The 15,239-nt window shown below is 40.4% G+C and overlaps 1 protein-coding gene across 19 annotated transcripts in view; it reads left to right on the forward strand.

Moving 5' to 3' along the window:
- OSBPL1A (oxysterol binding protein like 1A) overlaps positions 1-15,239 on the forward strand; it is a 237,763-nt gene that overhangs the window by 134,040 nt on the left and 88,484 nt on the right. For 17 of the 19 annotated variants that reach the window (XM_060310976.1, XM_060310977.1, XM_060310974.1 and 14 more), the window contains one exon: positions 8,053-8,215. The exons of 1 other annotated variant lie outside the window; for it this stretch is intronic. In XM_060310976.1, the coding sequence (XP_060166959.1) occupies positions 8,053-8,215 (163 nt within the window). Of the gene's footprint in view, positions 1-6,302; positions 6,320-8,052; positions 8,216-15,239 lie in introns of those variants that run through there. One more of the 19 variants, XM_060310983.2, reaches the window with a different exon arrangement.

The raw sequence follows: 15,239 nt of genomic DNA on the forward strand, positions 1-15,239 counted from the left end.
CAAGGGATGGTTTTAGCAAGTGCTTTGCTGTAGTCCAGGTAACTGCCTGCCCTCCCTTATTTATCTGGTCCATCAGTCTAGTAACCCCATTCCCCCAAACAGTGAGACCCTCTGCTTCTAAAATTACTGATCGTGGATTGCCATCGACTGTGTTTAGGGTCTAATGGTTATTGGCAACACCATGGGTTGGAAAGCTTGTGGGCTTTGGCGTTAAAAGATCTTGGTTTCACTTTTTTATTCTTCTCCTAACCTTTGTCAAGTTACTTAAACTTTATGACCTACATATATGCCTTCCTCATAGGGCGGTTAGGAAGGTTTAATGAACAGTATGTAAAAGTGCCTTTTAAAATGTAAAGTGCTATGCATATGCTTTATCAGTCATAGACAGAAACAGCCCTGTGTAAGCAGAACCATTGTTTACACAAATGCTTAGGAAGTTAAGCCCTGTTTTTTTGCTAGATGAACTCTCATACTAAAGTTAAGAATAGTGAGATTTTAAGCAACATTTTTGCTCAGGGTCGTGCACTTAAATTATTAGTTCTGGGATAAACTGTGAAATACTTGTTAATACTGGTTAAAGAGATTTTACCAAAAAAGTTATTTTGCATTGCTTCAGTCCCCCTCTGTTCTCTCCTATTACTATACACCCAAATGTTCTTCATTTTAAAATTCTTTTTCAAGACTTACTATTGAGCATGTCATATGCAACCATTCCAGGCACTTAGGGAATACAGTCATAAACAGCTATTTAATTGGGAGTTTGAGACATGATTAAAAGAATAGACTTTTTAAAATTTCAGAATCTTTATTGAGTAGGTTGATTTGGAATTTTACCATTTTCATATAGCCAACACTGATTTTTTACATTATATTGAAATTTGTTTGCCACAGTTTAATATATACTATTACGTGGCAGTTTAACATCCTGTTCTGTAATTTATGTGATACCTAAAAACCTTTTGAAATTTTTAATGCATTATACTATAATCTAGAATAATTTGGAGATTATACATTGATGTAGTAGTGCTCTTAGGAATATAATTCTGTAAGTGCTCACTTCCGGAATGTAAAATGTACATAGTTATGGAAGTTGCACTTTATTGTAGTTGTTCCTTACGTGACTGTTACAATCCGTGCCAACTGATTCAGCTTTGTAATTGAAAGAGAAAATTATTATGAAATCTTACTTGTACCAAGTTATTTCAAATGCCAGAACCATTGAGCAAGGGAGTGGACTTCATGTGTATTGAATCTACTGCTGGTAGCATACCATGGAAGTGAACGGTACTTTTGTTTCAGAAGACATATTTCTCTTTTCTGCTTCTTTTTTTAAAAAATGTAAAACCGCAACTTAGTCGCATTGTTGTTTGTATGTAGCATTATTCTCCCATTGATTTTATTTCTATGGGAGGTTATTTTAATTTATTTTTTTAAATTAATTTTTATTGGAGTATGGTTGCTTTACAATGTTGTGTTAGCCTCCACTGCACAACAAAATGAGTCAGCCATATGCATACAGATATCCCCTCCCTTTTGGACTTCCCTCGCATTTAGGTTACCACACTGCATTAGGTAGAGTTCTCTGTGCTATACAGAACATTCCCATCCGTTGTCTATTTTATACATAGTATCAATAATGTGTATGTGTCAATCCCAGTCTCCCAATTCCTCCCTCTGTGGGAGGTTATTTTTAAATCAGACTGACAAAAATAGCTATCAGATAGTCTGGGTTTATATTGATTCTTCTAAGAATCACTAGCCCTTGCTTTTTAAACTCTCCATTTATTTACCATGTTTCTTAAGTGACTGTTTATTGGGCTCTGTCCTAGATATGGGAATAGGCAGTTACCCCCAAATTCCTCCTTGACTTAAAATGTCTGAAGATACATCTGGGAGTAATTGATTTAACAGATTATTAGCAGAAACTGCAGTTTAACAAGCTCCATTGAGGTCATTTTACTTAGAGTATGTCAGTAAGTCAGCAAGCAGGTAACACCCTCACCTTCATTCCCAAGGCAGAGCGCAGGGACAGAGAAGTATAGAGGTAATTCCCAGTGGGGTTTCCTTTTCTACTGGCTTGAGCCAGATTGAGGAAGATGGCAGTGCCTGTAAGAAAGGGGCTTTTTTTTTTTAATGGTGCCAGGAGCAAGCCACAGTCTATTATGAGCAAAGGGAAAATTCTGGAACAGCTGCCTTGTGTTGGGTTGACCAGATTAGTGTGAAAGAGGCTTTGGAGGGCCTTGGATATGATCTCATTTGAAATCTCAGGGCAAGCTTTTCAATGCTGTGTATAATGTTACAGAGACTGGTAGCTTCTTACACATCACATGCCGGGACCTATAGGTTGAAGACCTCTGTTTCCTATTCTTTCTAGTTCTTATATGCACTGAGACAAAAGGAGCAACTAGAAGAAAACTTGGTTACACATACCTACTATCTGTATCTGGGCACGTACATGCTGCTCTTTCTCCTGCAGCTAAGGATGAGCTGTCCGTGCCCTTAGCGAAGGCCAACTGTGTGGATTAGAGCCCATCCTTTCACTGCAAGTTCAAGAACATCATTCCAGCAGTTCTCTCCTTGCACTCCTACATCACTAACTTCCTCTCTGTTGAATCTTTCCCGTCGATGTAGAGACATGCTGGGTTGTCTTTCATAATAAAACCTACTGACCCCCACACCCGCTTCCAGCAATTGCCCCAATTTTCTCCTTTCCTTCTTAGCACAAAGAATAGGCTGTACTTGCCCTTTCCAAGTTTCCTTCTCTCATTTCTACTCACCCACTCCCGTCATGCCTTTGCCTTCAGCATTCTCTTAACGCTCCACTGAGCCTTTCCTTGTCAAGGTCACCATTGACCTCATCACTAAATCCAGAGGGCTTTTCTTAGTTCTCGTATCATTTGATCCATCATCAGTGTTTGACATGTTTAATCACTCGTTCCTCCTTCAAGTACTTCGTTTAGGCTTCCAGAATACCACACACTTCTGAGTTTCCTTCTCTCTCCTCTTTTTTTGTTTCCTTTGCTGGTTCTTTCTCGTCTCTCCCATCAGAAGGAAATCTCAGTCCTTGGATTTCTTCCTGTGTCTGTCTCACTTTCTCCCTTAGTGATTCTATCTAGTCTTAGAGCTTAAAACATAATCTATTTGCAAAGGACTCCCAGAGTTACATCTCTAGCCTGGACCTCTTCCCTGAAGACCTGATTTGGTTATCTAATTGTCTACATGACATCTGCATGAACATCTCATGGTAACTCTCATGTATGAGTTCCTGATTGTCCTGGTCCTGCAGTCTTCCTGCATTGGGTAATGATGACGCTATCTTTAGTTGCTCAGGGCAAAACTATGGAGTCATCCTTGATTCTTCTCTCACGTCCCATAGATGAGCCTTCAGAATACATCCAGAATCTGACTACATGTCATCACCTCCATTGCTATTACCCATCTCTTACCTGGATTGTTGCAGTAGCCTCTTAGGGATCTTTTTGATTCTAAGCTTGACCTTCCCCCCAGGTCTCTTTCAGTCAAAGACATTGTGTTAAAATGTAAATCAAATAATGTTACTTCTCTGCTCAGAACCATGCAGTGGCTCCTCTTGTCAGTCACAGTCAAAGCCAGAACTCCTATAGTGGTCTGCAAGCCCTCTGCAGTTCCCCTCCCCACCACAGCCTCCTTGCACATCCTACCTCATCTCCATTTCCTCCTATCAGACAAATCTGCTTGGTCACTGAGGCTTATTTATAGTTAAGTAAGTGTCTTTCTTAGTGAGAGGAAGGACTGAAAGAAAAGGCTTCAGGAACATAAGGAAATGTGTACAGTTGAAAAGGCATTGCTGGGATGGCAAAGAAGAAGGGCATTAGAGTCGGCGAAACCCTAAAAGTTAATGTGTGCAAGGGTGCTTTGTAAATCTGTAAAACAAAGCAAATGTATACTATCCATTCATGAGGATACGTTTCCGTACTTGATCGTGCCTGAGACATGGGATCAGATCTTGATGGTCCTGCACCCTGGGGGTGAGAGTGTGATTCAGCCTGGCTGTGAACCTGGAATAATGTCTGCTTGCATTCACATGAGAGCTGCCCCGCCCAGAGCAGTGCTGTCGTCCTCAAGGAGCAGAAGAGCCCTTACCAGCTGTAAATGACCAGGACCACTTTCCAACAGCTGTGTGGCAGTAGCAGGGAAAAGTCAGCATATTGTTGGTCCTCTAACCACGGAAATAAGTGCCAATGCAATTCCTTATCTAAGAAATGAAATTAGATGTTTTTAAATTCAAGATGTAGTATTTTGGTCATAAGCCAATATGTCCTTTGTTATAGCCACACATCCAGTAACAAAGAAGAAAGGAGAAAGACTAATGCTGTTGAACTGACCAGAGTGTAGCCAGTTGAAAGAGCTTAACTAGATTGATCATCAGGGCCAGAATGTCACGTAACCTGTAATTGGATAATTGGCCACAGTGTTCTCTGAATACTAATCACTTACTCCTGCTTAGTGGTGTGTCTTTGCCAGATTTCATCATTGTCTCTGCCTGATTTAACCTCTCAGAAACATAGGTAAGTAACAGGGTGCTTTATAGAAGGAGAGAGCCGATGCAGTGTGTATTTACTGGCTAGCGCGAGACTTTTTAAGATGCTGAATTCTTTTGCTGGCATCCATTCACTGACAGAGTGAAGAACACTTTGGAAGTATTCACCGTGCATCTCACCCACCAGCATGAAATGGAGTAAGATGAAAGGGGGTCATGTTGAAGTGATGCGAGGAGATTACTGGAAAGGCTTGAATTTGCATTAGTCTTAAGGGGCCACAGACACAGAGCAATGTGTCTATTAAGAATAATTAATAATGTGTAACTATTAAATATGTGATGGTTCAGTCCTTAAGTTGTTCCTAATAAAAAGGTTGGCATTTATGTTTACTTGGTTATATGTTGATTTTTGTTGTGGCAGAGTGGCTGAGGGCATAGATTTTATATGTGAGTTTGAAGAATTCACAGACCCTATGCTAGAAATGGCCTAATGTAATTACAGACACGTGCTGGGCTTCACTGATTTTGTGAAGGAAGGAAGTTCTTTGTTCCCTTAATAAAAACTAGGGTAGTTATAGTTTGAGGATTTAAAAAACCATAGTCATATGCATGTATCAGTGCAAGTGCTGATACACAGAAAAGTGAAGCACTGTGCCTGGAATTTCAGAGAGGGATTGCATAAAGGTACTGTTTCTGTTCCAACATAACTTCTAAGCTGGCAGATGAGAATTTAGAGACAGACTTGAAAAGTAAGGTGAAGATTTTATGCATAAGTTATCTAAGAACCTATTGAGAAATAGGTGACGCTGCTAGAGTTCTTCCGTTTGTTTGTTTTGTAATTTGAAGACCACTGTGTTGAAGCCACCAGTTAGATTATTCGACAGCAGTAGCGTCCCATAAGCTCCTTATGCAGAACTTGTACTCTGTATCACTTGATGAGTAGTTCTACACTAAACTAAGTAGTTCCAGTACAGGATATCCCCTAAGTGTTTCTGAAATACTGAGATTGTAATAGATTTGGAATGACACTGTTCCAGTTGACTGTTCCAGTTGATTGATTTAATTGACCAAAAAGCATCCACTGCAGTTAAGTATGTTCTTAGATGCTTCTTTAAAGCAACAAGAGAGCGCTTTACTAGTGCAGTTTTTGTGACACACCTACTCTCAGCTACATCACTTTACAGGATGGGGAGGTATTGCCATTTGGTGGGAAGTTTGAGGGTAAGGTACCTTCAGTACAGAAGATCCTGTTATGCTTGAAATTAATACAAGTGCCCTCAGATCAACTGACAGATAAAAACAAGGTGAAAACCAGAACTGTAGGTAGAGCTTCTTCTCTCCCTTCTGCTCCCACCCCTTTCCCTCCTTCTCTGAAGAGCAAGTGAGAACAGATGTCAAGGTGGCAGAACTGCAGGGACGCTTACTTTAAATGGATAAAGGCTCAGGATTTTGTGTATGGTTTTGTTGAGGGAACTCGATATTTTGGGGCCTCGATCATTTGTTTTGCCACTTTTCTGAAATCGAGATGAATTTAGGTACTGAAACTTATGTATTTGTTAACCAGAAGACATAATTTAGTTGATTCTTACATGGAAAGGTACAGTGTCAACAGCACATTTGCATTTTGATACTTGAACAGCTAAAAAAGAATAAAGCTAAAGGGAGAGGCGTGGGCAGGTGTAAAAGAGTTCGGATCTTCCTGCAGTGGTGTTTTTGGAATCTACAGCAGTGCTGATCTTTTCCATTCAAAGAAGGGTTCATTTTGGATATTGTGGTGAATTTTGTAGGCCTTGTTTATAGGTAAGTGAGTTTTTTAACATATCAAGTGGAGGAAGAACAGTTTTGTTTTGTTTTTTTTGGTCTAGGTTGACTTCAGCCATAGTAGAACTATTTCCTCCTTGGAGATAAAATTTTAGATTATAGGAATATTTGCAATTCCTTAAAAATAATAATTATATAAATATTGAATTTTTTTCTGTTTTGCATGTCTTTTCTGCTCATCAGTGCTTACCATTTATTGCAATTTTTATTTCATTATTGCAGTTCTAATAAGAATAACCTCGTTACTGTAGTGATAGTAAATACTAAGATGCCCTGAGGACTGGAACTGTTCCCAAGATAATGAAGGTTTAGCCCTATTTTTGTTACAAACTTAGCATTTTGGTAGAACTGTATTTTAAGTCACATCCGGGATTCTTGGAGTGTTGTACCTAACGCATGGCTGTGAAGTCAGAACGTAGAGGGAGCTGCTGCATCCTTGGGACCAAGGGGAGGAGACTGAGAGGGATGCCAGGAAGTGGGAGGCGAGGTTCAGCAGAGAGCAGCTGGGAGCAGCGGTGAGAGATTCGCCAGCTCCAAGACCCAGGAGCAGATGTTTTGACCAGGAGGAGGTTTCAGAGGTCACCCCATCTAGTGCCTTTCAAATTGTTGGAACAGCCCCTGGCTTTGGGCCTGGAGGGGAAAGTCAAAGAGGCTCCTGACCCAGACCTGGCATCATCCTGTGCAGTTCTGCTTCCTGAAACATCTGTTTTATGTGTTGAGATTACATTTGAGAAATAGGTTGAGCTGCTAGAGTTTTTTTGTTTGTTATTTAATTTGAAGACCATTGTGTTGAAGCCACCAATTAGATTATTTGACAGCAGCAGAATCCCAGTTTTGTAGGTGAGGAAGCAGGCCCAGGAAACTTCTGAGATTACCAGCTCCTCAGGCTGCTGCCTGAAGCGCCGCATGGGCTCTAGAAGTTGAGGGAGATAACGGAATAGTTGTGGTTTTCAGAGTTCTGAAACGAGGATAGGTGAAACTGTTCATACCAAATCTAGTACCTGCTGTTTTACATGAGAGTTAGGTTACTTACATTTTATATGGTTTTAGTTAACCGCAAATTCAGATGCTATTGAATTAGATAGGAAGAACAGATTGTATCTTCAAAGGATTAAGGCTTTGCTTTCTCTGTAATCTATTATTTATTTTGCACACTAGATTCAAGGTAAAATATGGAACCAGAATCAAAATATGTAATTGAAAAATGGCAATTAAAATGTCATTACCTGGCCTTTTGTTTCCCCTCATTTGATATACCAACTATTTTGGAGGTGAACTGGAGGATTATGTCTTATGCTTTGATGTGGTACACATTTTAATATTTACAATGGTTTCAATTCTTTATTTTGTTCAAAAACTGGTTTCTTAATTTCATGATTAATGTTGAATGAAATATTCTCTATTAAAAATTTTATATGATTTCCAAATTGGCTAATGCCCTTATACTAGGATCCTGATCATTTGAGCTGAATTTGTTTGCTAGTTCTTAATCTATTTTCATTAGCTGGCAGTGTTGTGAGAAAAGACCCCATGGGAAGAACAGAACTAGCTTAGTAATTTTGCTCATGCATCCATGTGTATGTAGCACGACTGTTTTCATTCCTGATGTTGCAATTGAAGTGGATCTGAAGTGAATAATTTTCATAACCTTTTGAGTAAGTCTATATCTCCTGTCACTCTGAAGTCTTTTTTGTATATCTGTTTTCTTCCAGGTGAGGAATTTTAAATTGGAACAGGAACAAGAAAAAAACAAAATTTTGTCAGAAGCGCTGGCGACTCTAGCCACTGAACATCATGAATTAGAGCAGTCTCTGGTTAAAGGCTCCCCACCTCTCAGCATCCTTAGTGAGGACGAGTTCTATGATGCACTGTCAGGTAATTCTAGAACCCTGCCGTCTGTGTTGTTGGTAATTCACAGTTGACCACCTAAATGTCTTCTTAGGGTGGATGTCACCTTGAGTTTCCTGAAATAAACAGATGGAAATGTATCACTTCAGCTCCCCAGATGACCTACTTTTTGTGTGACATTATCAAGGCAGAAGCCCAAAAGTTTGAAATGAAAGTCATCACTGAGTCTGCCTTTGTTGACAGCGTATGCTGTGCTGGGGCCAGAGTGCTGTGAATCTGGTTTGTTCCTTTATTTGATGACTGTTAAATACCTCCTGGTGCAAGGTGCTATTATATGTTAAAGGGTAGAGAGATGGATAGTTTCTATTCTCAGAGAGGTCGAAGAGTGAAGGACACACATAAGAAGAGTTGGCTACAGTATGGTATGCTGTGTGCCAAAGGAGAGGTGAGACCTCGGTGTAGCTGAAACAGAGAAAAGGAAGAGCTTAACTTGGCCTCAGAGATACAGGCCTCAGAGCGACGTAGCATACTGGCAGCAAGCAGGGACTCCAGAGTCAGATTCCCTGAATTGGAATCCTGCCCCTGACGCTGGTCAGCTGTGTGACCGTGGGCAAGTTCCATGACCTTCCTGGTTCTCAGCTCTCACATATTTAAAATGGGGATAATTATAGTTTCCATTTCAGTGGGTTGAGTCAGGATTAAGTGGGTTCACATGTGTAAGTAGTGTTTGGGACAGTGCCTGACAGGTACCACGTGTTCAAAAAATGGGAGATGTGTGTGGAGAGGTGAGAATGACTTTTGAGAGGAGGTACTGCTAAGTAGTTTTGACTTTTTAGGAACTTCCTTCAGAATTTTGAGGTAGATGTGGGCAGGGTCATGGAAGGAAGCCTGGGAGCGGGTGGTTGGAGATCAGCGAGATGGAAAACAATTCTTTTATGTGAAGAAATTAAGTGCTTATCTAAGTAGATGAACATATACAATTGATGGGTCTCACAAAACTTGACCATGGAAGCAGGAGACCTCAGTGGATATGGAGTTAAAGGGTCAAATTAATGATAGGAAAGGGAAAGAAGCACAGTGAGAGGCTGTAGAAATGAGAACTAAAGAAGATTAGGTTAAGAAAGTTAAAATGGTGTGATGATACAGGACAAGGAAAATGATGTTGGTGGATATACAGAGAAGAGATTCTTTACAGAAGATAAACAGCACATAGGAACATTAATTTTAGAAGTGTGACATGATCAAAAGAAGCGGAAAAGCTAATTCTAATAGCCAGATTTGGGAATAATTAGAGAAAGGATTGTAATGACTGTGATGATAGCAGTTAGATGTGGTGTTTGTGAAAATAGTGAGTCAGATTGAGAAGAGAATGTAGAGACCGGATGTGAAAGCAGTGGAATGAGTGGCAGAGGTAAAGGAAGCATTTAACCTGATTGATGGAGGAGGGAGGAGAGGGTGAAGGACACTTGAGGCTGCTGACATTTCTTCACATCTACTCTCTGCCATGTCCAGTCCTGTTACTGCCTGTATTCCTTCTGTCTGGGGCATCCAAAAAGGAAAGCTGCCAGACAGATTATTGGATTAAATGCAAAGAGGTCTGAATGTAAAAGAACCTGGACACTTCAGCTGCTCATCTTTGCTGTCCTTTTAAAAACAAAGGAAAAATTTAATTTTTATTTTAAAAAAGGTATTTGATATAAATAATTCAATGTAAAAGTATGTATAGTACCCAGTGAAATTTTCCCTTCATCCCTTACCCTAATTGTGCACTCTTCCTCAGAGATTCTTATTAACAGCTTGATAGATTCTCTTCCAGACCTTTTTAAAGCATTCGCGTGGATATATGCATGTGTACGTATGGGGTTTTTAAAGAATCATGAATGGAAGTAGCTGTATAATTGTTCTAGATCTGCTTTTTCATGTAACAGTGTATCTTGGAAATCTTTCCCATCAGTGTTACAACTCTAGCTCATTCTTTTTAAAGGTTGCATAAAAGTCAATGATGTGATTTAGTAGAGTTTTCTTAGTTATTCTCTTCCTGATAGACATTTAGCGGCTACTGTCATCTTTCTACTTCTCAGTCATATTTTCACATTTATTTCCATAGTCGTCTCCTCTGGGAGAAAGCGATAAGAAGAACTACAGTCCCTGGGTCAGGATTGGCAAATGAATTTCATCTCAAGTGCCAATTCAGATTGGTTTGAAGTCAGTACTGCCTGCTTGATGTGTTGCTGTGTTGAGAAGGATCCCAAGGCTGAGTCCAGTGCCTAGCTTAGTCAGTGTGTTCCACCGTGGCTGGAGATAAGGAGCTAGAAGGACAGGTGCCTTGAGTTTACTCATCCCTGCCCTGAGTGACCCACCTGAGTTCTATTATATTTGCCTGAACATAGTAGCTTTTCTTTGGCCACTCCTACTATTTCCTACTACAAATCTTGGGAATCATTTGGTCCAATGTAAAACTGTATTAAAATTACGAATCAGATGCCCAGGGTTGAAGTGTTGCCCTGCTGATGACCTAGCCACGTAATTCACTGAGATCATAAAAGCCTTCATTTGGGAATGACTTCATCTTCTCACTACAGTCTACACATTAACCTCCATTCTCTTTCCTCTTTCTCTTCTGTTACAAAAGAAGTGTCCCCTTTTCATTAAGGCCATTCCCTCCTGATTTGTTCTGGTACCCATCTCCTTGTGCCTTCTCCAGAACTTTTGTTTAGTTATTGCTTCTTTCATCCACAGTTTCTTTTTTTTTTTCCTCCCAATTTTATTGAGAAATAATTGACTTACAGCACTGTATAAGTTTAAGGTATACAGCATAATGATGTGACTTACATACATCGTGAAATGATTGTCACAAGAAGTTCAGTGAATATCCATCATCTCATATAGATACAAAATCAAAGAAATAGAAAAAGTTTTTTTCTTTGTGATGAGACTTCTTAGGGTTTAACTTTCTTAGCTTTCGTGTATAACAACATACAGCAGTGTTGATTATCTTTACCATGTTATACATTACATCCCTAGTACTTATTTATCTTATAACTGGAAGTTTGTACCTTTTGAGACTACCTTCATCCATTCCCCCTCCCCCCACTCCCCACCTCTGGTAACCAAAAATCTCATCTTTTTCTGTGGGTTTTTTAAATTTGTTTTTGAAGTATAATTGACCCGTAACAGTACGTTAGTTCCTGTTACACAACATAGTTATTCAATATTTCTGTACATTTAAAAATGATCACCGTAAGTCTAGGCATCTGGAAGTTTGTACCTCTTAAGCTCCCTCACCTAACTCTTTCAATACCACATTATCTTAAATGCTAACTTAAAATTCCTGTAATAGTTTCCTATCGCTGCCATACCAGATTACCACAAATGTAGTGGCTTAAGTAATGCAGATTCATTCTCTGAGCTCTGGAGGTCGGAAGTCCTGCAGTCAAGGTGTTGGCAGGTCTTTGTTCCCTCCGGAGGCTCTAGGAGAGAATCTGCCTTCTTGCCTTTCTAGCTTCTAGAGACCACCTGCCTTCCTTGGCTCAAGGCCCCATCCTGCACCTTCACAGCCAGCAGTTTGACATCTTCCAGTCGCTCTGACTCTGACCTGCCTTCCTCCCTTTTATAAGGACCATAGCAATCACAGTGGACCCACTCAGATAATCCAGGGTAACCTCCCCATGTCAGGGGCCTTAACTCTGTCACACCTGCAGAGTCCTTTTACTGTGGAACGTAACACATCCACAGGTTCCACAGAGACTAGGTCGGCCGTCACTGGGGGCCATTGTTCTGACTACCGCAGTTCCCAAATTTATTTCTCCAGCCCTAACCTCTTGTGAGAGACTTACATACTGAGCTGTTTGCTGGATAAAGAAAAGATGAATTCTTGATCTTCCTCCTGGAGTTTGCTTCATTTTAGTAAGTGGCACCTCTTTCCTGTCCTAAAGCTGTAAACCTGGGAGTAATTCATGGCATTCACGTGCCACCTCCATGAAACGCAGACCGGGGTCCGTCCATTCTACCTTCGCGACCTACTTTGAATCCACCTATTAATATGTTCTGTTACTACAGGGTGCGGGTTAAAAGTGTAGGTGCTGAAGCTGGAAGGCTGTTGATAAGTGATGGCTCTACCAATTCCTGTACCCGTTGCGAAATGATTTCACTTTACAGTGCCTCATTTCTTCATCTGCAAGTAGGTCATAGGATTATTGGGAGGAATAAACTAATAAATATTTGTACTTAAAACAGTGCCTAGCACACTAAGGGGCTGCCCATTGTTCGCTCGCAGTACCGTCACCTGCGCTGCACACGCTCTTGTCCAGCCTCTTAACTGATCACTGTGCTTCCAGCCTTGCCTTATTGAGGTTCACGCCGTATACACCACCCACACTGATGCTTTGTAGACAATCACATCATCACATTCCCCAGCCTAGGATCCTTCAGTGGCTCTTCACTGCACCTAGAATAAAATCCAGACTCCCTAGCGGGCCTTCAAGGCTCCTGACGTGACCCACACCTTGCCTGTCCCTTGTTCGTTCACTCGCTGGGCTCCAGCCACACCGGGCCTCCTCCATCCTCACAACGCAGCAGTGACAGAGGCTATTGGGTCAGAGGTAAGAGAGAACAAAAACAAGTATACAAACCTGTATTTCATTTAAAGCTTTTTTTAATTGCTGAATCAGAATAATAGATTAAATCAAGCCTATCCTAATATCAGTATTTAAAAGATGTGAGGGCTTCCTTGGTGGCGCAGTGGTTGAGAGTCCGCCTGCCGATGCAGGGGACGCGCGTTCGTGCCCCGGTCCGGGAGGATCCCACATGCCGCGGAGCGGCTGGGCCCGTGAGCCATGGCCGCTGAGCCTGCGCGTCCAGAGCCTGTGCTCCGCAACGGGAGAAGCCACAGCAGTGAGAGGCCTGCGTACTGCCAAAAAAAAAAAAATTTTTAATAATAAAATAAAAGATGTGAGAAAAAGGGTTTTAAAGATACTTCTCTTAAAATATTTCTAAGTTATTTTCACAAAATGCTTAAACTGCTTTTTTAAAGTCAGTTACAACTTGTTTTACTTCCTTTAAAATTAAGTCCATGCGACTTCCTGATTTCCCTTTAAAATTCTTTGCAGATAAGCAGAATCAATGAAAATCTAATACAGTGGGTGAGACAAAACTTGATATAAGCCTACAGTGTAGTGTATTTTTTTCCAGCCCCATGGGATCTTTCGATTATTTAATTTTTTTCCAGTATGCTCAATGAGTTAAGATTTCATAAAATTCCATAAAGCAAACATTCTTCCTCACAATTTGGTTCAATTCCATTGTGTAACCTGATTAGAAGGAACTACATCTAATGAAGCGTCACATCTTGTCCTCATGGTGTGTGTGTGCTTAAGGGATGAAATAGTTAAATCGAGTGAGATTTCTGATATTACTACCTGTGAGTGAGCACTTCCTGGGAAAACGGCTAAACCTTCATGCGTGTTAAAGCAAAAGGTTTAATGAGAAACTAGAGGCTAACTCGTTTTGTGGAAAAATTCCATTTAGCTGGCAAATAAAGAACAGAAATATGTAGAAGGTACCACTTCAGGGAGGAATAAAGCAGCGCCTTCCACATGTTCCTTCCATCGTTCTGCCCTTTTCATTTCACCCTCACTTGATGCCACCCCCTTCTTCTACCAAAGCTCTTGAATATCTCTAAAGCATCAGCTCTCCTGGGTAGCCTTTCCTCACTCCCCCAGGCAGAATTAATGGTTTCTCCTTTTGTGTTCCTTCAGTTTACACCTCTTTCATAGCCCTTTGGTTGTATTGTGCTTGTCTCTTTATGATGGTAGAGACCCTATCTATTTATATTCCTGAGGTACTTAACATAGACTCAGAGTTGCTCTGTAAATGCTTGTTGAATGCAGGTTGTTGAACAAATGTCATTGATATTTCTGTCCTCCCTAAAAATATATTGGTTTTCAGTAAAGAGCACAAAAGAAGCAGTAACACTTGCGAATTTCACGTGGTCTGCATGCACCACTTTGGATGCTATGTGGAAGAGGAGGGGTGGGTGACAGAGGAGTGAGCTGGGATGAGATGTAATTAAAAGATAAAATTTGTTCTTGAGGAATTTATGATCAAGCTGGAGGTATGAGACTTGCTCCGGGGGGGGGGGGATGAAAAAGTAGCTAAGGGGGAGAAAATTAAAGGTGCTTGGCTTTATGGATGTCCTAAGGCATTATTTTACCAGTTACCAGTTTTATTACCAGTTAAATAACTTAATGGCTGTTATTCTTTAGCACTGGTCTGAGATAGCAGTTTCACTAAAATTCCTGCCTTTTGAATTTTAAAACTTCAAAATGTATTGTCTTTCTTACTGTCTGTTCATTTTCCTTTTTAGAAACATGATGAGATCAGTTGTGCAAGAAAGCCTTTCTTGCTAGGTTTTCCTCTTAATGCTATTTTGGTTAAAATGTGCATGAATAATGCATACAAATCCAATAGTGTAGATTGGTAAAACCAGTAGAACGTTATGTCACAAAATTGAAGCCAGCTTTAGCATTTCTCAGCAGTTGCAAGAGTCGATGCTCACATCTTTTTAAATCAAAGGTTTTAGAATGGAAAGTGTTAAAATAGCGACTTTGGTTTTGTCCGGAGGAGAGTAGCGTAGGAAGTTATGACCCATGTGGAATAATGTTTAATCCAATAAATACAACTGGTAATAGTTGAGAAAAGAAATGACATCTCTGCTGACAGTTCACATAGAAGGCGCAGGATTTGACCCACGTGATCAGAGGTATTGGCAGGAAAGCCGAAGAGCACCGTGACCTTTTAGTAAAGGCTGTGCGCTCTGTTCTTTATGTTTCCGAGCCTGGTGTCCTCTTCTACAGTTTAGTTTTGAAATAACCTGTACAATTCTTATCTGGGCCTTTTCTGTGAGTCTTTACTCTTGTCTGGACCTGCCTAGGATGTGGAGATCTCTCCCTCCTCTGTATTCCCAGCACTTTTTTCTCTGGTCTTTTTATTTTATTTTATTTTTGACGATTAGCCATATTACCTTGCTCTTGCCCTTTTTCTTGTTATATAA

Source organism: Globicephala melas, chromosome 13 (assembly GCF_963455315.2).
Source record: "Globicephala melas chromosome 13, mGloMel1.2, whole genome shotgun sequence".
NCBI classification, from domain to species: Eukaryota; Metazoa; Chordata; class Mammalia; order Artiodactyla; family Delphinidae; genus Globicephala; species Globicephala melas.